The 24,427-nt window shown below is 45.5% G+C and overlaps 1 protein-coding gene across 1 annotated transcript in view; it reads right to left on the bottom strand.

Moving 5' to 3' along the window:
• Positions 1–2,830: 2,830 nt before the first annotated feature.
• Positions 2,831–24,427, bottom strand: part of GRID2 (glutamate ionotropic receptor delta type subunit 2) — a 1,415,717-nt gene continuing 1,394,120 nt past the window's right edge. Inside the window, exon 16 of the mRNA XM_056106637.1 lies at positions 2,831–2,888. Within this exon, the coding sequence (XP_055962612.1) occupies positions 2,868–2,888 (21 nt within the window). The 3' untranslated portion in view covers positions 2,831–2,867. The remainder of the gene's footprint in view (positions 2,889–24,427) is intronic.

The raw sequence follows: 24,427 nt of genomic DNA, 5'->3' as shown, positions 1-24,427 counted from the left end.
AAACGTCGATGTAAAGAAATCAATTCAGCCCTTGGTAGCCTGGTCATGGGGATAACACTGCCAATACAACATAGGATGGATGAGAGAGAGAGAGAGAGAGAGAGAGAGAGAGAGAGAGAGAGAGAGAGAGAGAGAAGGAGAGAAGAGAGAGGGAAGAGAGAGAAGAGAGAGAACAAACAAGAAGTTTGGAAGGAATGATGGTAAATCACAGGAGGTAGGCTGGTTGTGGGGAGGGAGAGATTTTGGACACAGGAAAGCATTTTTAATATATTTTCAAATTGATAAAAGTTAGTTCATGTGTCTGTGAAGATGGGAAAACCTGATGTGGAGAAAAAGCCCCTAGCTGAGTGTGAAAGCCCGTGGGGATGATATTCTGCAGCCAGGCAGAGGGGCGGCTGCTTGCTGACAGACGCTCAGGCCCCAGGAGCAGCGCAGGTTCGAATCCACGGGAAATTCTGACGCACGTATTTCAAGGTGTTTATGAACTTGGGCAGAAAACCTTGGGGAAAGGGGTGTCTGAAGCAGGAGGCTCAAGATCCCTCTGGGGAGTCTCGGCAGGCTGGGATAGCAGTTTCTGCCAGGTGGCCCCCGGGACCCTCAGGTCAGACTCGAGGGCGGTGCCCCGGGGTCTGGTGCTGAGAGTTGATCAGGTCAATGCACCTTAGCCCCGGGGCTACCTCCTGGACCCCACAAGTTTAGTGATTTTCTATTGAATGTGACAGATGAGAATTATTCTATTTAATGACCATACACTGGTCACCTCGAAAGATTAAAAAAATAATTCCAACACTGCAAAAATGATCAGAAGTTAGAAAGTTTCAGATAAGCAATGAAACAAAATACAATGCTGATGATTGATACTACTAATTTATATATCTGTCATGGGAAATCAATAAGAGCATCCTAGGTTATGGGTCCCTATGTATTGTTATCAGCTCTGGAATCTACTGTTATTAATAAGCATTCTTTATAATCAAAACTTGTGCTGATTTCTAAACGTGCTCCTTCTAAAACATTTTTGTGTGCTCTCTTTGATCAACCGTTTCTTCCTCCGCCCCTTTCTTTTGTGTGTTCATCTCTTCACACTCACAATTTACTTACCTTCAAACCACCAAAATGCAAAAGCCATGCCGTGCCAGTGTATGATTATAGCAAAGTCAGACCTAATATCACACTTTCTGTCTTAAAAATGTTTGCGCAGACATTCACGCACCTGACCCCACTGAGAAAGTAAAATTCATAAACGTGATCTGTCACTGAGAATCTGAAGCATTGATTTCAAAATCAAATGAGCTAACATCATGATCAACTACAATACCCACTTCAATGCTGCCAGGAGAGTTTAATGGGACTGTTTTACTCAAGTCAAATCTTCAATGGAATAAAACACTTATTCCTTATTCCTTCATTATTTAAATGGTTTATTTTTAATTTATAAAGAGGTCTATCTTGGAGATATTTTGATCATGACTTTGACCCTGAAGTAGAAAACACATACAGAATACTGCAAGTAGAAATGGAAAAAGCATTTTTAATATATTTAAGGTTCGGAAGGCATACAAAAATACTGCAGCAAAGATATTCAGCAATGCCACAATGAGAATTTTGCATATAAACACTGTAGGTTATTTAAATGAAGCCACTTCAACTTTATTACTTGAGCCTTGGGTAGTTTGTTTTTAAGTTTTCTTTTTCAGTTCTTGGGAGGTGACTGTGATAGCTCATGAATTTTGTTCTGGTATTTTCCTCTCTCTCTTTTTTTCTTTACGTTCAATGCACACACACACACACACACACACACACACACACACACACACACACACAGTTGCACTCGGAGTCAAAGTCAATGGCAGTGGGTGGTTTATGTCAGGGCTGGTTTTGACGCCCCTCTCTGAGAGTAAGATAAATGCGAGTGGCGCAGAGCTCCTGGGGTTGGTTGAACTCATTTTGTATTCAACACTCCGCCTGGCCCCTTCTCATCTCACTCTCCCTCTCTTTGTATGTTCAAGCCTACTTGAGTTTCTTTTTTCTTTTGTAGAAGTTGCTTCTTTTGATGTGTTTCAGGGCACGCCCTGTGGCCGAGAGAACTTCCCAGGAATCGGAAACATCAGCACACACGCCTGAGCCCCTTCGGGGGAGAAGCCAGGGAGATTAAGGCCTAGAAATGAGAATTTCTCTCCCCAGGGCAACAAAACAGGGGAGCAAAGATACAAAATATAGCACATATCTGTGAAAGGGATTAATAGGGATGAAAGGGGTGAAGTTGGTGAGAATCTGGGTGAGAATGTTAGCTCAGATCCGAGCCCCTGAGCACAGTCTAGCTTGTGTTAGACAGACGCTGGGTCTAGGCCATTCGTTTAACCCACCCTCTCCTGTAGCTAGAATCGAAGCCGTTGGTTTCAGTGCTGTAGTGGCATAACCTATCTGGGATTTCCAATCCTTCGGTGGCCTTTTAATATCCATAAAAAAGCTGTGATCAAATGCAGTGCTTTCATTCATTGGGAGTCTAAAGTTAAAAGAGAGGCAGTTCAAGGATTTTCTCTGCCTCCCATCCCTTTCCTTTCCCTCCTCTTAAATACAATGTTCTCTGAATTGTGCAGAGAGAGAGAGAGAGAGAGAGAGAGAGAGAGAGAGAGAGAGAGAGAGAGAGAGAAGCTGCTGTCAGTACTGTGAAATGTCTGTTAGAAGATGCTATCCTAGAGTCTAAGATTAAAGTCTAACTAGAGAAAGTGTTAATTCTTTAATCTCTACATCAGTATTTCTACTTTTATAAATGTAAAATGCTTAATAAAATAGTGTTATTTTTTTATTCAAAATATTTGTTTACTCACAGATTATACTTTATGTGGCAAATCTTTCAGGGCTAATCACTGAATTAGAACTTGAAACTGAAAATAAAAAAAAACAGAAAATAAGAAAAAACAGTGCAGTTTACGCTTGCATATATACAAATTTATTGCCTTAAGATAGTCAAATAGTCATTAAATTTGTACATAGGTCGCTAAAGGGTTTCTTCTGTTTAAAAAAACCACAACAGCTAGAAAACAAACTTGGCTAGTAATTTCGTGATCATCTGGCTCATTTGATTGATTGACAAAATCACTTTGTAGCAATTGTGTGTATTTTTCACTTAAAAATACTGAGATAATTCTCGTGTATACATTTTGCTAAATTGGCTAGAATAGTAGTGTGTTGCTAACTGGATTATATATTTAGGGAAAAATAGAAATATAACCAGGAGACAGTTGGTTATTTTGGAAAAACTTCAATTCAGTGGAGAACATATCGCTCACTGCTTATGTGTTAGTGATCACCGTGCTGCTTTATTAACGCCTGTGAAAATCATTAGCGAATGAATTTACTCAGCATTTTGTAGCAAATCTCCGCAAGAGCAGATAAGTCTGCTATCTAAATGTGCACAATTAAAAGAAAGAAAGTAATGTCTGAAATATTCAGTTATTTAAACATTGGTAAGCTGCGTATTTTCCATAGTACCGTGGAAGGATTATTTTAACAAACAGACTAGTTGTACATTTACTTTTTTTTAATGACAAATGGTGAGATGTCCTTTTTCATAAACTTTGATTATAAATTTGTGAATATTTGTGCAAATACCCATAAACAGCAGGAAACATTTCTCTGATAATAATGAACGCTCGAATTACAATACCCACTTCAATGCTGCCAGGAGAGTTTAATGGGACTGTTTTACTTAAGTCAAATCTTCAATGGAATAAAACACTTATGGAAGAAAACGAAAGGAGTGTTTTGGTCTTCTTAATGCAAGATAAAGTATTCCTGCTTCTTCCCATACTGTCAATGGCATTTTGGGAATGCAGGCTTCTAAGCTGGCCCAAACTCCGATACCCAAGCCTCATGAAGACCAGATACTTCAGCACTTGTCAACTTTTGGACCCTGGCTCAGGACAGAGTCATATAATTTTTCCTTCTTTGTAAATGTCAGTAAAGGCCATAGGTCTGGGAGGACAAATCACAGTCCTTCAGCTGATAGCGGACCACTGCACTCACACCTTGTCACACAATTGTCATATCGTGTATTTTAATGATGTTAGAAACTTGTCTTGTTATGATTACATTTTTTCCCTTATCCGGTGCACCCTTCCTTCCTTCTTTTGTAAGCAGACGTGTTATCTTTCACCCACATAGCAGCATGAAACTTCGGCACATGGGTATTAGGAGAATACGATATATGCTCTTCTTCTTAACCCAAACCCAGAAAATACAAGCGCTTTTTTTTTTCTTTTTGTAGTGCCAGGGAATTGAATATGGGCCCTCACATATAAAAAGCATGTGCCCTACCACTGAAGCATAGCCCTAGAGCCACAAGCACTTTGATTGCTCTTTAAAATATGCCAAGGAGGGGGGGGACAGGAGCAATAGCACAGCAGGTAAGGCGTTTGCCTAGCACGCGGCCGACCCGGGTTCGATTCCCAGCATCTCATGTGGTCCCCCAAGCACCGCCAGGAGTAATTCCTGAGTGCAGAGTCAGGAGTAACCCCTGTGCATTGCCGGGTATGACCCCCCCCCCAAAAAAAACATAAGCCAAGGGGCCATGGCAATGGCAGAGTGGGTGGGGGCCTTGTGTGCGTCACCCTTGGGAGTGATCCCTGGCAAAACATACGGTGGTGCCCTGTCAGGAGTGAGCCCTGAGCACAGAACCAGAGGTGAGTCCTGAACACAGCTGGATGTGTCCCCAAAGTAAACAAACAAAATAGGCAAAATTTAAGAAAAAAACATTGCCTTTAGTTTACTGATGACCCAGACACTAATAGTGTTCCCTGAAAATTATTATAGCCTATTTACAGATAACATACGGGAAAGTAGACGCACGTGATACTATTCAAGTCATTACCTTGTGGAGAAAAAGCAAATTATAGCAGTTGTATTAAAATTCATTGGAAAAATCAATTTTAATGAATATCGATTCTATAAGGGATAAAATGGTTTGCATGAGATACCACTTTCCTGAATAATACTAGGTACTTTCATGATTGATTCACCAATTACTACCTAGTCGCTATTTCACTACCAAAATCTTGAAATGATTCAGTCATTCAACTTGACGGCGATTAGCCAGCTTCCAGAAGGTTTATTTCTGCTTCTTTTCAAAACAAATTGTTGTTAGCTTCAATTTAGCATTGTCCATTCTTTTGTTACAAGTCCCTTCTCTTCCCTCCACCCTCCACAATATGTGTAAATCTAAATTCTTCTTTTTAAAGTCAGTCGTGGCTGGTGTTCAGAACAGTGTTTCTTGATCCCATAAACCCTTTCTTCAGTGGTCTCGGTGCCTCCAAATCTCTGAGCTTCTGGAAGAGGCAGTTTTGGGGGGTTTCAGGACTTTGGCCGTTCAAGTCCTGGGAGGTCCCAGGTTCTCCATCAAGAGGCCCTGGCAGACCGTGGCCACGGGCCACCACAATGATGCAGATACACATCTAAGGCCAGCGTTTCTCTGGCTTCATTATAGTCAAACGTGTCAGGTGGATGTTTCCTAGCCTGCACCCTGCCAAGTCAGGAGCCTTTAAGTAGAGTTGTCGCTGCTTGTAGAGATCATTTCATGGGGAGACGGCTGAGGGTTAGGGTCCTTCCAGCCCTTCCCCGAGACCAGACCCAGACCCAGAACCAGCAGGTCTGAGTGGGGCCCCCTGTTGCCAGTAGCTACCGTCCAGTTCCCATGACCTGTTTTTCTCTCTCAGCTCCTGCCCCCTTGGCCAAGAGGCAGGAATAAGGTGCTGATTACGTCACTGCCACGTGGATCAGCTCAGGGTCGGCTGATGAGCTGGTTCGCAGTCTTCCTTCCTCCCAGGCTCTGTGCTGAAGCGGGGAGTGTCGTGGCCATGCAGACTGCAGTCTCTCAGGTAGAGAGCTGCACTGCAGACCACGGACAAGACAGTAACAAGCCTGTGTTGGCAGCAGATCCTCATTCCCGAGGGCAGTTCTACTCCTTGTGTGCTGCTTCCTGGGGAGGGTGGAATGTGTCGGTGGTTTCCGGATGCACCTGTTAGAGAGGTCCTCAACATCATGTTCGTGGTAAGGGATCAGCGAACTCTGGGACTTCACTTGGCAAGGCTGGGAGAGAGCAGGCTTTCTCCACCGTCCCGCAGTGTGCCCTCCAACGGAGCTTGTCTTTGGTTTGGGGGTTGTGTATGCTTTGGGTTTGGGGGGGTCACACCCAATTATTCTGTGCTCAGCGGTCACTCCTGGTGCTACTCACTGCCCCACGGTAGGGACAGGAATCAATCCACATGCAGAGCACGTGTCTCCCTGCAGTCCTACTGCTCCAGGCCCACATTTCGCCCAAGTTTGTGTCAGATTACTGGACCCATGTCCAGGAGCTTCCTTTTCAGTCATGGGTTAGAAAATGCCACCCACCTACCTTCCTTCCTTCCTTCCTTCCTTCCTTCCTTCCTTCCTTCCTTCCTTCCTTCCCTTCCTTCCTCCCTTCCCTCCCTCCCTTCCTTCCTTCCTTCCTTCCTTCCTTCCTTCCTTCCTTCCTTCCTTCCTTTCTCCTTCCTTCCTTCCTTCCCTCCTTCCCCTCCCCTCCCCTCCCCTCCCCTTCCCTCCCCTCTCTCTCTCTCTCTCTTTCTTTCTTCTTTCTTATAATGTAGGAATACTGCTATTTATTCAGCATTGATTAAACTGATTGAATTGAAAACGCCAGTTTTCTAACAAGATTAGCCTGTCCCAGACTGCAGGGAGGCCGTCAGGCCGTCGAGTTTTGCTGCCTCTGTGTGTGCTTGGGAAACTGGATTATTTGGAGTCACAGAGCTGCTGTGCTCCAATTTCCTCCAAGGCTTCCCTTCCCCTAGCAGCTTCCCCCCGACCTATCGACCCCTTTCTCTTCCTGTTCAGGGGGCGCATCTCTGCCTCTTCCTTCCTTCCATCCACAAGCAATACTTGGGCACTTGTGCCTCCAACAGCCCCTAATCTTATTTCTCTGGTCAATTATCTGTTTGCACCAAAGGCAGGACACACACCCACTCGCTCCCCCTGGACAGGCAGCAGCGAGGGGCCCGTGCTTAGCCGGGATGGGGACACACAGAGAGGGACCAGGAAGTGGCATTCTGTGAGTACACTGCCTTAGATGCTGTGCGGTCGTGCCCACGGCCGGAGGTGATGAGTGAGTTTGTAGGGGACTCTCCACGTCTGGGCGGGCTCTCCCCACCGATGGCCGCAGGGACAGTTACCTGCACTGTTTATAAAGAAGGTGGCTAGGGGCCGAGTAACAGTATAAGGGGAAGGACATTGGCCTTGCACGAGTCCGACCTGGCGTCCCCATAGGGTCCCGAACAGCACTAGGGTTTGTCCCTGGGTGCAGCCCGGTGTGCTCCAAACACAAACAAAACAAAAATAAGAAAGTAGCCAGTATATCATAACTTCGCTGTTCTAGAATTTCTCAGTTAGAGCTTTTAGGAAAAGTCTTATTTAAACTATACACATCATTATATGGGCTGGAGTGATAGCACAGCGGGTAGGGCATTTGCCTTGCATGCACCAGACTTGACTGACCTGAGTTTGATTCCTCCGCCCCTCTCGAAGAGCCCGGCAAGCTACCAAGAGTATCTCGCCCGCACGGCAGAGCCTGGGCAAGCTACCCGTGATGTATTCGATATGCCAAACACAGTAACAACAATTCTCATGATGGAGATGTTACTGGGCCCGCTCGAGAAAATCAATGAACAACGGGAGGACAGTGCTACTGGGATACATCATTATATTTTGTATGAGTTTGAAGTAGAAATTTGATCTATAACATGTTGACATATTTCCTTGTACCTTGGCCAATAAGTTAAATCATAGCCTGACTGCATTGAATATGAATAGCACCATAGGTTTTGAAGCGTGTTTCCATAAAGCCGTGTGGTTTGCCTGTGTGTCATGAGCAAATACTCCCGGCCCAGGGGCCCCCGACAGTCCACTGAGCCTGAGTATCTCTCTTGTCTCATCACCTCCTGCTCTGTTTCCTTCCCAACCATCGGATGCTGCCTCTGCCTTGCTGACAGGCAGACTCTAAGGAGAACTCCCCGAATTCCCACACGCAGGTGTGCAGCTGCCGTCCGGTCCTCTGCCCTTGCGATGGGCTCGGCCCAGGGCACGGATGGGGTGTCATTCCTGCTATTCGATTACCAACGAGTTAAGTCTGAGTTAATCAGGTCAGATGACCTGTCTGGGAGTGACCTAATAATACCAACTCTTAGAAGGGACAGAGACCGTTAGGAGTCAGCGGGAGGCTTGTGGGGTGTGTGGACATGCCATGGAGGGACAGGACTTGGAATTTATCCTGCTTAGGGTCCCCTAGACCCCAAAGAGAGTTCAGACCAGAGCCCAGAGCCTGCAATTGCATAGGAGTGAATTTGCCCGCCAGTGAACTTGGGAGAGAGCCTCTGGGGGTGGAGGGGTCCAGCCCTCCCACCTCATCTCAGCCTCGAGGGTCCCTGAGAAGACTCAGACTCCTCCATGCTCATCCCACCGCACCCCTCCCACTCCACGTACCCTCACCCCCCAGCCTGGCAGGTCCCAGGAGTTGTGTGTGTCATGGGAACTGTTTGCTGGGCGAGAACTCGCTCTCCAGACTCTTCCTCATCACACACACACACACACACACACACACACACACACACACACATACATACACACACAGCCTTAGGGAAATTGTTGTCAATTGTCAAGATGAATCATATTTGCAGTTGCTAAGAAGAAGCGTGTACTTACCTGGTTCTGAGAGTGATCCACAGTAAAACTATGATAAGTAATACTTACAATAAAAATTATATTACATACTTAGAGTAAAATTTGAAATGCTCTCTATTATTAATTTGCTACATGTCTAAACAACTACCATGCTTAAATTAAAATTATAGATGCGTATTCTACTGAAAACATGTGATTAACTTTCAGTTTCTATTTTTTTACTTTTAAGTGATAGCACAGCGGGTAGGGCATTTACCTTGCACGAGGCCGACCCGGGTTCAATTCCTCCACCCCTTTCGGAGAGCCCGGCAAGCTACCGAGAGTATCTTGCCCTCATGGCAAAGCCTGGCAAGCTCCCCGTGGCATATTCAATATGCCAAAAATAGTAACAACAAGTTTCACAGTTTGTTGTGAGATGTTACTTGTGCCTGCTTGAGCAAATCGATGAACAACAGGACAGTGCTACAGTGCTAAAATATTTTATAAAGTAGTTCACAATAACTTTCAGTTTCTTTGATAATTTTTTTTTATGATGGAAAGCTCTAGTAGAAATGGCAATCTAGTGAATTGTGCATGACTTGATAAGCTTTCTAGACCTGTATCATACACATGTAACTGTTTTTTTCATGATGTACTCCCCAAAATTTTACTTATTATGATTTCCCTGAAATATTTTTCTAAAAAATTTCTTTTTGTTTTGGATTTTTCAATATATTGCAGACTCACTATTGCATATCTAACGTAATGGTACTTGATGAAAAAAACTGAGTTGTTTTTATGGTATTATTAAAATATAAAGAATCAAATCTATCATAATTATGATTCTGCTTCTACATGAAAATATTTCCATTTCGATGCTAAAATATCATAAGTAAAAATATGCTACTGGCATTTCACTCAGTTTGAAATTTAGTGATTGATTCTAACCTATGGGGTTTGCTTTCTAAGGTAAATGAAGGTGGTCATAAAGACGATTTTATAGATGCACTCAGAGACAATTAATTTGAGGTCGTGAAAATCATTCACGTTCCTCCTCTTCCTCTCACACTGTGTCCTCCCGAGTCTTCCGTTCTCCGAGAATATCCCAGTAGAACAACAGAGCCAGGACTTGGGAGCCCAGGAGAGGGACAGAAGAGAGAGAGAGAGGCAGAGAGGGCAGCTTCGTTCGCCAGGGCACGCGGTCATGTTACTTAATTTGAGCTGCATGATGCAAAACAAAACAAAAATTATCTCCAAGTTGGCAAAGCCCGTTGCTGGTACAACAGGCGCGGGAATGGGCGTGAGACGGGCGGCTTTAGGGGGGGCCCTGAGAGGGGGGGGAGGACGACCCCCCCAAGCATCAATAACCCCCGAGCAGACTCATTTGCCACAAGGGGTGAGATGTGGGGGTGTCACGGCGCCTGCGGCCCTGTGCCTCTGTGCCCCGTCCCCGAGCCGTTCTGGTGGGTTTTTGTGTCCCGAGGATGTCCCTCTGCAAACAACAGGTTGGATATTGTAGGTGTGGGTTATTAAAGTGTTCCCGGGACAATAGCTCTCTGTGTCCCATTTGTAACGCTCGGATTCATCTTTGGAAACCGCAGACAAAATGTGACATGATGTTGGCTTCCAGCACTGCTCAGTCTACATAGCGGCAGCCTCTGCCCTGTCTCCCTGGAAATAAAACCCCACAGACGCACCACTGCCGCCTGAAAGGACACTGTCGCTTCTGCTGCAGAGAGGGGACGTCCGGGCTCCCCTCACAAACTTGGTTTTAGAGCTCGGGAGAGGCCTTCACGCGAAGAACACGTTCGGCTCTAACAATCCCCCCTCTGCCCCCAATCTTCCTCAAGAAAACCAGCCATCCACAGAAAGATTGCATTCATCTGGGGGACATAAAGTAACAAAATATGAGATTAATACCCAAGAATAGCTGAAATCAGCACCAGGAGGATTACTCCATAGCTTAGTGGCCAGTCGGGCATTCTAGAGGAAAGGGCAGCTCAGATAGAGAAGGGAGCACCAAATAAAGGGTGTTTGGAGGATCCTCCCAGGAGGGGAGATGCATGTCGAAAGTAGACTATGGACTGAACATGTTTGCCACTCAATGCCTCTTTTGCAGACCACAACACCCAAAAGGAGAGAGAGAACACAGGGGATTGCCCTGCCACAGAGACAGGGGGGATGGGGGGATGGGGGTGGGAGGGATATTATCCATGGTGGTGGAAAATGGGCACTGGTGGAGGGATGGGTATCTGATCATTGTATAATCGAAACCCAAGCACAAAAAATAGTAAATCTACAACTGTACCTCATGGTGTTTCACTAATAAAAAAAATTAAAAAAAAAAAAAGAAAACCAGTCACCAAGCAAATCCTGTTCTTTTTTTTTTTTTGGAGACAGATTTGGATGGGTGGGGGGTCGGGGGTATAAGGCACAATCTTTTGGGGGAGAATCCCATAGTCAGTTGTGGTGAAGACCCAGAACTCGTCCCAGAAAACAAAAGGCCGGACTCCTGCCACTGCCCAGTTTTCCAGCCCAGTTTTCTTTGTGTTTGAAAGATGCGAAGGGGAGCATCGGGATGGAAAAACGTCCGGGAAGACGTGGAGAAGAGGGACTCACACCTTCCCACTCTCCCTCAGCTCGGAGTCTCTGGGCTTCAGGTGCAGCTGACCTCACTCGTCGCCAGAAATTACTCACCAGAGCACTTGAGGGGACTGTGGGAACCGAGAAGGGCCCTCCGTTTGCTTTGAGTGCATCTCAGAGACACAACTTTTGAGAAGACAACCAAAATGAGGATAAACAAAGAGGGGGGATCAAGAGCGACCTGTCAAATGCCAGGCGGCTACCAGTGACGAGTGAGTTTTCGAAGAGCCCAGCTGAAAACACTTTCTCGCTGACAGCCGGCTTCACGTACAGGAGTAGGAAGTCACTGTGTGAAATGTGATCAGCCCTGACCCTCCCTCCCCCACCAAGCAGTGCATTATTTTGGAATAGAGGTTTTCAGACTGTATATAGATGAGTACTATTTTATTATCAAAATCCAGTTACTCCATGTGACGTCTCCCCTGCCCCGAGTTTGCCTCCTACGGAATAAAGAGATCCTTGAAGGAGGTCAGAATGGTTTCCCTCACATCCTGTGGTGTAGACACTTTTTTTTTTTTTTGATTTTAAATTGCTTTTGGGATTACACCCAGCCCTGCTAAAGTGGCATCTCCCATGTCTATGGTGAATGTGGGTCTCTCCTGGTAGTTCTCTCTCTCAGGGGCTCATGAAGGACCAAGAATTTAACCTGCCACTTTTGCATGCAAAGCATGGGCCTACTCCATGGAACTATCTCTCTCCAACCCTCTCCAACGTTTTTGTGCAGCTTTCGTATGTGCGCTCAATTCAAATTAAGTTTGATGCTTAGACTTTAGGACAGTCGTCCGTTTCCCTCACTTATTGACTGGGAATGAATTCATGTATCAAGCATCTTATGTAGGTTAAGTTATAAGAGTTAGAAGATAAAGTTCCATCCAAAGGACTGGGTGCTGCGGCCGCAGTTCAAAGGGCCTGTGGTTTGCACATGGAAGACCTGAACACAGCACGCCTGGGCTAAAAGACTGTCTTAGTTTGTGTAATCAGAAGAAGACTTTTGTTGGGAAAATCAAGCAGTTTTCATTAAAAATAGGGGTTGAAGCATACGTTTACAGGAAAGCAGCTCCCATGTGTCAGAGGTTTCCCCTGCTGATGCAAAAGTCAGATCGGTAGGATGTCTCAGGACTCTGGGAATTCCCTAGAAAACTGCATGGTCGCGGCATCTTCAGACTGAGAATAAGCCCCCAAATCGCCCCAAGTGGGAATGATCCACTTACACAGGGACCAGCAGAAACCCGGACCCCAGTTTACCTAAAGGGGGGGGGAACCCATTCGCCTGGAGAGGAGAGCTGTGGAGACCGAGTCCTGCGTCCTCTCCTGGGAGAGCAACTCTTCCTCCCCACCTCACCCGGCAACATCGGGTGGGTGCCCCCGGGGGCCCCTGTGGCTAAGGTCTAACTGCACATTGCCTTTCCTCGATGTCTTCCTGCTTGTGTTTTCTTTTCCACCCGCGACATGTCTCCCTGGGTCAGACTTTTCCTGCAGCAGTACCGCTTCTTGCTATCCTGAAGTTTAGGACGTTGCAGAGTTAACGTGGGGAGGCCCCCGGGAAGGGCTAGCGGCCACGTCATCGATCCTGGATTCACCACAGGTAGGAGAAGGACCTCCACACAGCTGAGCAGGAGAAAGGAGCAGCTTTCACCCTATTCCAGCTGACTCAGTTTCCTGCTTTCGTGTTGGGTGTGTGTGAGTCGGTCTGGCCCTGGGCACGCAGCTGGCCCGGGTTTGCTTGCTGCAAACCACTTCCAAGAAGGTGGTGAGATGCGTGTGTGTGTGTGTGTGTGTGTGTGTTTGTGATCAAGAGAACGGAACCGAGTGAGCCGCCTCTGAGGCCCAAAAAGCATCTCGCAAAGCAACTGAACTGCGTGACTCTTAGGAGCGGATTCTTTCAGAGGCTTGGACAGATGGCTGAGATGAAAAATCACTTAATTTTTTTGTTAAAAATGTACATTTATTTTTTTTTTCCTCCCGGAAGATGTGAGCAGTGATTTTAGGTGCTATAAGATTTTCTGTCTAAATTATGTATTCTGTATAATTAACCGAAAAGAACAATGGGCACAATGTGAATTTCCCCTTTGTTTTATTTTATGATTGAAGTGATCGTAACTAAACTTGGCAAGTACACTGACGGTCACTTCATTCATGGATTTTTAAAGGCATCCTTGTAAAGAGAGGAAATATTATTATTATTATTAATTATTATTATTTTCTTTTTGGGTCACACCCGGCGATGCACAGGGGTTACTCCTGGCTCTGCACTCAGGAGTTACTCCTGGCGGTGCTCAGGGGACCATATGGGATGCTGGGAATCAAACCCGGGTCGGCCGTGTGCAAGGCAAACGCCCTACCCGCTGTGCTATTGCTCCAGCCCCAAGAGAGGGAATATTAAAATATTAAAATGATTTAAGTGACGGCCTCCCTTGCCACTAAAGGGAATAGAACGAGTCTCTGACTGTTTACTTTCCAATCCAGGGGGCGAGTCCTTTTATTTTATTTTATTTTATTTTATTTTTTCTTTTTATTTTATCTTTTAAAAAAATTCCTATTAGTGAAACACCATGAGGTACAGTTGTAGACTTACAAATTTTGGCGCTTGGGTTTCAGTTATACAATGATCCAGTACCCATCCCTCCACCAGTGCCCATTCTCCATCATTTACATTTTTTTTTAAATTTTTGTTAGTGAAACACCACGAGGTACAGTTGTAGACTTACAAATTTTGGCGCTTGGGTTTCAGTTATACGAGGATCGAGTCCCCATCCCTCCACCGGTGAGTCCTTTTAGAGTTTTTTTTTTCCAAAGAGCTTTTTTCAGTAAAGAGTTCAAGGTAGAATTTGCAAAACTGGTGCCACAGCGCCGCCCGCTGGCCCCGGAGAGGCGAGCAGGGAGCCCGGGCGCAGCGTAGGGGACCCGAAAGCCTCCCGGGGCTGGGGGCTGGCGTCTGCCCGCGCGCCGCGACCCCCGCGCCACCCCCGCCTCCCGCAGGGCCCGCAGCGCCCCCGGGGCCCCCGAGAGCAGAGCCAGGACGCCCCGCAGCCCAGAGACCGCCGCGGGGAGCATCTGCTGTGCAAAGCGCCCGGCTCCCACCTGCTGGCCGGCGCCTCCTCTGCAAAGGCCCGGGGGCCGGCAGCTCCCTGGACCCCAGCCTCCGCTCCTGGCCCGGCCGCCCACCCCCCTCTGCGGCCGGCTCCGCGTCGCCGCTCCTGCCCGAGGCTCCGCCGGCCGCACCTGGCCGGCCTGGGCGCCTCAGGTGGGGCGGAGCCCAGGCCCGTTTCCATGGTGACGCGGGATGCTGTCGGACATCCCCTTAGAAACTCCGCGCTTTCGTTTCAGACCTCAGCTTCTGATTCTCTTGGACAGGAGGAAAAGTGTGTGTGTGTGTGTGTGTGTCTGAGAGTGAATGTGCATATGTGTGTGAGTGTGTGTATGTGCATGTACGTGTGCTTGTGCGCATGTGTATGCTTGTGTGTGCATGCGCTTTTGTGTTTATGTGTGTATATGTGTTTGTGTGTATGTGTGTGCATGTGTGTTTGTGTGTATATGTGTGTGTGTATTTGTGTGAGAGTGCTTGTATGCGTGTATTTGTGTATATGTGTGAGCGTGTGTGTGAGAGTGTGTATGTGTGTGAGTGTGTGTCTGTGTGTATATGTGTGTGAGTCTGTATATGTGTGTGTATGTGTGTGAGTCTGTATATGTGTGTGAGTGTGTGCATGTGTGCTTGTGTGCGTGAGTATGCTTGTGTATGCATATGTGTGTATGTGTGTTTGTGTGTATATGTGTGTTTGTGTATATGTGTATGCATGTGTGTTTGTGTGTATTTGTGTGTGTATTTGTGTATGAGTGAGTGTGTGTGAGTACGTGTATGTGTGTATTTGTGTATATGTGTGAGCGTGTGTGTATATGTGTGTGAGTGTGTGTCTGTGTGTGTATATGAGTGTGTGAGTGTGTGTCTGTATGTGTGTGAGTGTGTATGAGTGTGTGTCTGTGTGAGTGTGTATGTGTGTGAGTGTGTGTCTGTATCTGTGTGAGTGCGTATGAGTGTGTGTCTGTGTGAGTGCGTGTCTGTGTGAGTATGTATGTGTGTGAGTGTGTGTGTGAGTGTGTCTGTGTGTGAGTGTGTCTGTGTGTGCCTGTGTGAGTGTGTGTATGCATGTATATGTGTGTGTGTGAGTGTCTGTGCGAGTGTGTGTGTGTGTCTGTATGTGTGTGTATATATGTGTGTGTGGAGTGTAGTACATCTAAGCCACAGAACCAACAACACTGTAAGCCAGAGACCCAAACTTCAAGAACTAAACTGGAAACTGTGGCTGTCAAGGTGGGGCGGATCTGGGGGGGGGGGGAGTTGACCCTGGTGGTGGGCCTGGGGCCGGAACATTCTATGCCTGAGATTCCCTTGTGAACGACTCTGTAAGTCACAGTGTCTGAAGGCAGAGAAAAAGTCGGGAAATGAGCAGCATTCGAAAGGGGTTCTTCCAACCTTAGTTCGCTGGTGCTTACTGAGTTCTAATTTGCCTTTGGACATGACCTTCGGAAAATGTTTCTTAGCACACAACGGGACAACTGATCCGTAGCACTGAGGTGGGGGCTGGGAGGGAGGGCGACTGGGGACCCCGGCAGGAAGGTGGCGCCCTGGGATGGCCTGTGGGGACTCTGGACGCAGGGAAGCACCAGTGGAAGTTCTGTAGATCGCGGAAGCTTTGTCAACCAAAAAAATGAATTTGAAGGATAGAGACGTTTTAACTTTCTTTGCATTTTTGCTTTGTTTTGTTTTGTGGGGCCACAGCCAGAGGTGGTCAGGGCTGACTCTTGGTTCTGTGCTCAGGGCTCCCTCTTGGGGGGACACAGGGGATGGACGGCCTGTGGTGCTGGGACCCCCGCTGGGGTTGGGCGCGTGCAAAGCAAGGGCCTTACCCCTTGTCTGGGTTCTCTGGGCCCGTTTCTTACATTCACAAAGCTAGAAGAGATACTTAAAATAAAACATTCTAATACAAAGTCAGAAAAAAATGCAATTATGATCCCAAAGACTTGGTGAACTAGTTTAAATGTACCTGTAAAAGTTTGCTTTTAAAACATTTTTGGTTTTTGCGCTGCACTCAGCGGTGCTCGGGGCTTACTCCTGGTTCTGTGCTCAGGCATCATTCCTGGTGGGACAGTACGAGGTGAGGGGATCAAGCCCAGGCCCGACACGTGCAAGGCCCGGACCCAACCCACTGCACTGTAGCTTGGGCCTCTGAAGGTTAGACTTTCATAAAATCTGTAACTTCTAAAATGCTAAAGCTTAAAAATATTTTAATAGTATATGGAGCGATAGCACAGTGGTAGGGTGTTTGCCTTGAGTGCGGCCGGCCTGGCCAAGCCGGGTTCGATTCCTCCGCCCCTCTCGGAGAGCCCAGCAAGCTGCCGAGAGTATCTCGCCCGCACAGCAAAGCCTGGCAAGCTCCCCGTGACGTATTTGATATGCCAAACACAGTAACAAGTCTCACGATGGAGACGTTAGTGGGCCCGCTCGAGAAAATCGATGATGTTAACGTTTGTCAAGATTGTGCAGAAATTCTTAGCCACAGAGTGACATGCGTTTTCATTTGTATATCCCGGTTGATAAAAACCTTATAGAACTGGCTCGAAAGAGAAAAAGTTAGCTTCTGTTTTTAGTTATTAACTTTTGCATTATATTAGACAGAAGTATGACTAGAATAAAAACATGAGTAGACTTTATATACACAGACTGTTTATAGACATATTGTTTATCAACCGTGAATAAAAAATTGCTCTTAGGCCTTTCGTTTTAACATGATGTCACCCAATTCTTTCATAAACACTACCATGAGGGGCTGGAGAGATGAACAGTGGGTAGGGCATTTGTCTTGCACACAGCAAGCCCGGGTTCAATCCCCAGCACCCCACATGGTCCCTTGAGCCCACCAGAAGTGACCCCTGAGTGCAGAGGCAGGAATAACCCGGAACACTGCTGGATGTGGCCCTAAATTCGAAAAGAAAGAAAGAAAAAGAAAATGCTGATATGAATGTTTAGTTACACTTCACGAATAGCAGTGTAGCACTGTCCTCCCGTTGTTCATCAATTTTACTTGAGCGGGCACCAGTAACGTCACACAACAAATGGTGAGACTTGTTGTTACTGTGTTTGGCCTATCGAATAGGCCACGGGGAGCTTGCCAGGCTCTGCCGTGCGGGTGGGATACTCTCGGTAGCTGGCTGGGCTCTCCGAGAGGGGCGGAGGAATCGAACCCAAGTCAGCCGCGTGCAAGGCAAATGCCCTACGCACCGTGCTATTGTTCCAGCCTACTTAGACAACAAGAATAAATAAAGTCGTTAAAACCTCAAGAATAATACAATAATAAGTTGCAGGGACAGTGGCAAATAGTTGTGCTAGGGAATCACTAGAGGTGGCAGTGAGAGCTATCAGTACGATTTCCAGTTCTTCATTCCTGTGCCCTGGCTGAAGTCCCCCAATCACCACCACCCCTCCCCCCACGAAGAAAACCCTCATTATATCATGAACATTAATTTGGAGAATATATGGCTTCCTAAGGAGCACCGCTGCATCCCTACTAAGTATTGTCACCTAGCGACATTCAGCGACTTTCCTAGATAACAGCCGACAGATGATGGATGTGAACCCTGATTTGGGAGCCCATGTTTTTTTTTTTTTTTTTTTGTTGTTTTGTTATGCTTTTGGAAGGGCACATTTGTTGATACTCAGGGTTTTATTCCTGGTTCTGTACTCGGGATCCCTCCTGGCAGTGCTCATGAGGGATTTTGTTTGTTTGTTTTTATCGAATCAATGTGAGATACAGTTACAAAGCTTTTGTGATCGGGTTTCTGTCAGACAATGTTCCAACACCCATCCCTCCACCAGTGCACATTTCCCACCACCAATGACCTCAGTTTCCCTCCTTGCAGACCCTGTCTCTATGGCAGGCACTTTTCTTCTCTGTCTGTCTGTCTGTCTGTCTGTCTGTCGGGGAGTGTGTGTGTGTGTGTGTGTGTGTGTGTGTGTGTGTGTGTGTGTGTAGCTTAGATACTGAAAGTCCATCATGTTTGGTCCTTCACCCTTTCAACACATGATTCCTTCCAACCATCGTTATCGAAATGGTCCAGTTTCTATATTCCCACTGACTGCCTTCTCCCCCAACTCATGAGGCAGGCTTCCAACTGTGGACCAATCCTCCTGGCCCTTGTTTCTACTGTCCTTGGGTGTTAGTCGCATACTATGTTTTTCCATATTCCATAAATGAGTGCCGTCCTATGTCTGCCCCTCTAACTTACTTGCTTCACCAGGATACTCTCCATGTCCATCCATTTATAAGTAAATTTCACGACTTCATTTTTTTCTAACAGCTACATAATATTCCATTATATGTGTAGTTGTACTATAGTTTCTTAAACCTAAATGAACAGAAACTTTCTCAAAAAAAATAAATACAAATGGCCAAAAGGTACATGAGAAATTGCTCTACACCACTAATCACCAGGGAGCTGCAAATCGAAACAACAATGACTGGCACACATCAAAAAGAACAAGAACAACCAGTGCTGGCACAGTTGTGGGGAGAAAGGGACTCCTCTTCGTTGTTGGTGGGAATGCCGATTGGTCCAGCCTTTTTGGAAAACAATGTGGGCATTCCTCAGAAAACGAGACATTGAGCTCCCATAGAACCCAGCAGTGCCACTTCTGGGAATACACCCCCTGGGTGTGAAAAAGCACAGCAGAAGCACCACCTGCACTCCTGTGTTCATTGCAGCCCTGCTCACAGCAGCAGGATCTGGAGACAGCCTGAGTGCCGGGTGCTCTAGACTGAATCCCTGAACCGCAGAGCATGACCCCAGCGGTGGATGGGGGTACCCTCTAACGACATGCATCCCCCGAGATGTTTCCAGGATTTTGGATGTATGCCAGGATTACTGATGTGGGATAGGCATTGTTGTGTTTTCACTTTTCCCTGATAACAGGGGAGCTCAGATAGAGAAGGGAGCACCAAATAAAGGGTGCTGGGAGGATCCTCCCAGGATGGGAGATGCATGTTGAAAGTAGACTATAGACCGAACATGATTGCCACTCAATGCCTCTTTTACAAACCACGACACCCAAAAGGAGAGAAAGAACAAAAGGGAATGCCCTGCCACAGAGGCAGGATGGGATGAGGGGGATGGATGTGGGAGGGATACTGGGACCCGTGGTGGTGGAGAATGGGCACTGGTGGAGGGATGGGTATTTGATCATTGTATAGTTGAAACCCAAGCACAAAAATTTGTAAGTCTACAACTGTACCTCATGGTGTTTCACTGATAAAAATTAAAAAAAAAAGTCTACTGGCAATGACTGTGTTCTATGAAAATGTTTTGGTTACAGTCCTCTTCCCATGTTTTTTGGTGGAGTTATTTTATTGTTATTGCAGAGAGAGAGAGAGAGCGAGAGAGAGAGAGAGAGGAGTGCAGATATTGAAGAGCATAGGTAGTAAGTCTGAAAGCTTGGTAGGACTCATTAACGAGTCCACCTGGATATGGGCTTTGGCTTTTTGTTTTGTTTTGTTTGTTTGGGGGCCACTTACTTGTCTCTCTGCATGCAGGGATCATGGCTGGAGGGGCCTGGGAGACCATATGGGGTGATGGGAATTGAACTCCTGTCAGCTGCACGCAAGGCTAGTTGTGCTATCTACACACCACGGACATTTTTGGAGAAGAGGGTTAATTGTCATTGTCACCGTCCTCCCGTTATTCATCGATTTGCTCAAGCGGGTCCAGTAACGTCTCCATTGTGAGACTTGGCTGTTGCTGTGTTTGGCATATCGAATACGTCACGGGGAGCTTGCCAGGCTTTGCCGTGCGGGCGAGATACGGGAGAGTTTTCTACGTACTCATGATACAACACTGGGAGTGTGTATGATTCTAAGAATTCACCCATTTCTCCTCGATTCCCCAGCTAAGTGGCATAGAGTTGTTCATAATTTGTATTTATGACATGTCTGTTGTAATTTCTCCACTTTCATCTCTTATTTGATATTTTTATATTTTCTCTCTTCCTCAGGAAGCTAGCTAAGGGTCTATCAGTCTTATTTATTTTTTTTTAAACAAGTGCTTTGCATTTTTGTTGTTGTTGTTGTGGTTGTTGTGCTTTGGGGGCTACCCCAGTGATGCTCATGGGTTACTCATGGCTCTGCACTCAGGAATTACCCCTGGCTGTGCTCAGGGGCCCTTATGGGATGCCGGGGATCGAACCTGGGTCGTCTGCATGCAAGGCCAATGCCCTACCCACTGTACTGTGCTCCGGCCTCACTTGCATGGTTTACTTGACTTCTGTATTCTTGACTTGTGCTCTAATTTTTATTCCCCCTTCTACTTACTTTGAGGTTCATTCACTATTCTTTAGTTCAGCTTCTCAAGCTGTGAAGTTGAGATATTGGTTTGAGCTTTTCCCTTCATTTCTAATGCAAGCCTGCACTGCTATGAACTCCCCCCCTTGGTGCTCTTTGGTCTTTGTGCCCGTAGGCTCTGATGTTTTTTTGTCTTCATTCTCATTCATTTAGAAAAGAATTTTATGCCTTCTGTGATTTTTGTCTTTGACCCAATAGTTATTTAATAGCACCTTGTTTGTTTTCTAAAATGTTAGAGTTTTCCTCACCTTCATTTTTATGGTTTATTTCTTCCTTCATGACACTATTTTCTGAAAATATACTTGCTATGATTTCTATTTTCTGTGATTTTATAAACACTATAATTAGGTCTCAGCCTGTGATCTATTCTGGACAATGTTATATATATGTACTAGAGAAGGATATACGTTCGGCTTTTGGGACTAGAGGGTCCTGTATAGTCTATTAATCCCAATGATTTAATTTTAGCACTCTGTTTCCTTATTGATTCTCTGTTTGACTAATCTGTTAAATGGTGATAAGAAGTCATTAAAGTTCCCACCAGTCTTCTATTGATGTCTCTTTTGATGTCTACTAGCCATCGCTTCATAAACTTTGATGTTCCTATATTTGGTGTGTACATATTAAGAATTAGGCTCTCTCAATCTGTTGTAATTTTATCCCTTATTACCTTTATTAGCCTGAGTGCTACTTGGTCTGGTACAGGTACGGCCATAATTTTACTTTTTGGCAGTCTACCCTTAGACTGTAGGATTATTTTCCAACTTTTCATTTTGAAGCTGTGTTTGTCATAAACATTCAGTGCGTCCTTGTAAGGATCAGAAGGATGGACATTGTTTTCTGACCCACCCTGCCCCTTTGTACCTTTCGATAGCACATTCAGTCCACTGACGTTTAGGGCAATGAATGCTGTTTGCCTTTGTGTTTCCTAGGTCAGCATTTTGTAATCTTTGCAAAGCTAATTTAGACGCAACATATGTCTTTGCTGTTGTTTGTCTGAGAATCTTTTTATTCCTCCCTCAGACCTGATAGGGTACAGGATTCTTGGTTGTAGATGTTTTCCATTTAGTATTTTGAATAGATTGTTCCATTCCCTTCTTGCTTGCAAGGTCTTGCTTGGGAAATTTAGAAGAGATTTGTTATTTCCCTTGTATTTGAGACTTTGCTTATATGTGTTGCTTCCAGGAGACTGTCCTTTATTTCCTGCCATTTTTAATGTCTGCGGTGCTGCTCAAAGTTCCTGTCTGGAACTGTTCAGGCCTCCTAATCTGTGTTCTCTCCCTTCAGACTGGGGCAGCCTCAGCTGTTATTGTCTTCATGGAGTATTCTTCTACTTATCTCTTTCTTCTTTAGCAATTCCTATGATTGAGAGTGTGTTCTTTCTTTCATCTAATACGTACCTTAAATTTTCTTTTTTCTTTCTTTATCATTTAAAAATTCTTTATTTTTTTATGTTTTCATTTTTAATATTTTTTTCGCAACCACTTAAGTAGCTTTATTTCTCTTGCTAATAACCTAAAATCTTTCTTGGGGATGAGATTCATATTTTCTCTTCATTATTGGTTATGTTATGGACTTTGTCTTCCAGGTCACTGATTGGGTTTTTTGTTTATTTCATTCTCCTGCTTAGTACGGCTACTGTATTCTTTAGGTCCTTCGATTCAATTTGAATGTGGTCCTTCATTTCCCCCACCCCTCCATCAATCTTTCTCCAATATATTTGAATCTCTCTTCCAATGTTTTCCTAAACGTAGTGAGCGTTGAAAGGATCGCCATTCAGAAGCCATCTTTGCTGTTTCGAGTTTCTGATGAAACTTCTGATTTTTCTGGGTTTCCATCCCCACTTATTAACATGGTTGACTCCTTATTTTCAAAAATAACTCCAATTGCTCTGTGAGTACTCAGGGTGGAGCTTCAAGTTCCAGGTTGTCTCTCACTTCCTGGGCTCTGGGCCAACTCATCCTTGGGTCTCCTCATCAGGTCTGGGAGGAGAGAGGGAGGGCAGGATCCCTGGGGGCTCTGGTGGCCAGCATGTGGTGGGGGTGGGGGGGGCTCGGACTATGTGTGTTCCAAAGTCATTAAGTTTTTAACACCCAAGAATGGCCGAGATTAGTACCAGGAATTTTACTCCATGACCTGGAGGTCAACCACGCATACTAGGGGAAAAGGGAGCTCAGATAAAGAGGGGAACACCAAATAAAGGTGTTGGGAGGATCCTCCCAGGATGGGAGAAGCATGTGGAAAGTAGACTATAGACCAAACATGATCGTCACCCATTACCTCTTTTGCAAACCGAAACACCCAATAAGAGAGAGAGAACAAAAGGGAATGCCCTGCCACAGAGGCAGGGTGGGATGGGGGGTGGGAGGGATTCTGGGATCTGTGGTGGTGGGAAATGGGCACTGGTAGAGGGATGGGTATTTGATCATTGTATAATTGAAACCCAAGCACAAAAATGTGTAAGTCTGCAACTGTACCTCATGATGTCTCACTATTAAAAAATTTTTTAATTAAAAAAAGTTATTAAGTTTTGCACGTACACTGAAAAACTACTCCACTCTTAAAAAAAAATGAACTCAGCTGTTAAAATTTGGGAATTTTCTAAAATTTCTGAACCTCTCTAGATGTTCAGATATTTCTGAATACAACTTCCTACCAATTTTAGCGACTGTATCTATCTGATTTATGTAACAACCTCCAGAGTTGCTCTTATGCTGGTCTTGCCTGAAAATTTTTATGAAATATAGCATGGTCTTTGAGTGGAGGGTTGAGAGCTACGAGGCCACAACGTTTTAGGGTAATTTTACTTTACAGTAACTGTAGTCAATATTTTGTGAAGAAAAAATGGAAAAATGTGACCCAAAATATCAAAAATTGACAGAGAAATTACTCAAGTGGATTAGTGTGTGTATTGCATGCAGGAGGCCTGGGTTGGGTCCCAGCCACACCTAGTCTCTGTTGGCCTCTGGGAGTGACCCTTGGCCCCAGCCAGAGGCAAGGCCCTGGCACTGACACGGGAACCTCTGAAACTAGGATCAAATAAGACAAAATCAGAAGAATACACTTTTATTTTTGTGCTGTATACTAAGTTTAAAAAATTGATTTTTTACCAAGATTATGTTGGGGCTTCTGGATTAGTTCAATATTTGGCCAAATATTCCATTAGTTAAGATCACAATTGTGATTTAAATGACTTTGTTATTTAAAAGCCCTAAGTATTAGTTGGTGCAGAATTTTAACATTATATTTATTATTTCCTAAATCTGTCACTGTCACTGACCTCCCATTGTTCATCGATTTGCTCGAGTGGGCCCAGTAATGTCTCCATTGTGACAATTGTTACTGTGTTTGGCATATCAAATACATCACAGGTAGCTTGCCAGGCTTTGCCATGTGGGCGAGATACTATTGGTAGCTTGCCGGGCTCTCCGAGATGGACAGAGGAATCAAACCTGGGTTGGCCGCTTGCAAGGCAAAAAAAAAAAAAACCTGCTGTTCTATCACTCCAGCCGATAGCACAGCGGGTAGGGCGTTCGCCTTACAAGCGGCCAACATGGCCGACCCGAGTTCGATTCCTCCACCCCTCTCGGAGAGCCCGGCAAGCTACCGAGAGTATTCGATATGCCAGACACAGTAACAACAAAGTCTCCAATGGAGACGTTACTGGGCCCGCTTGAGCAAATCGACGATCAACGGGAGGGCCTTTACCT

This window comes from Sorex fumeus, unplaced genomic scaffold, assembly GCF_029834395.1.
Source record: "Sorex fumeus unplaced genomic scaffold, SorFum_2.1 ptg000136l, whole genome shotgun sequence".
Classification (NCBI taxonomy): Eukaryota; Metazoa; Chordata; class Mammalia; order Eulipotyphla; family Soricidae; genus Sorex; species Sorex fumeus.
The sequence above is the reverse complement of the archived record's forward strand: the minus strand, read 5'-3'. Positions and strand labels throughout refer to the sequence as shown.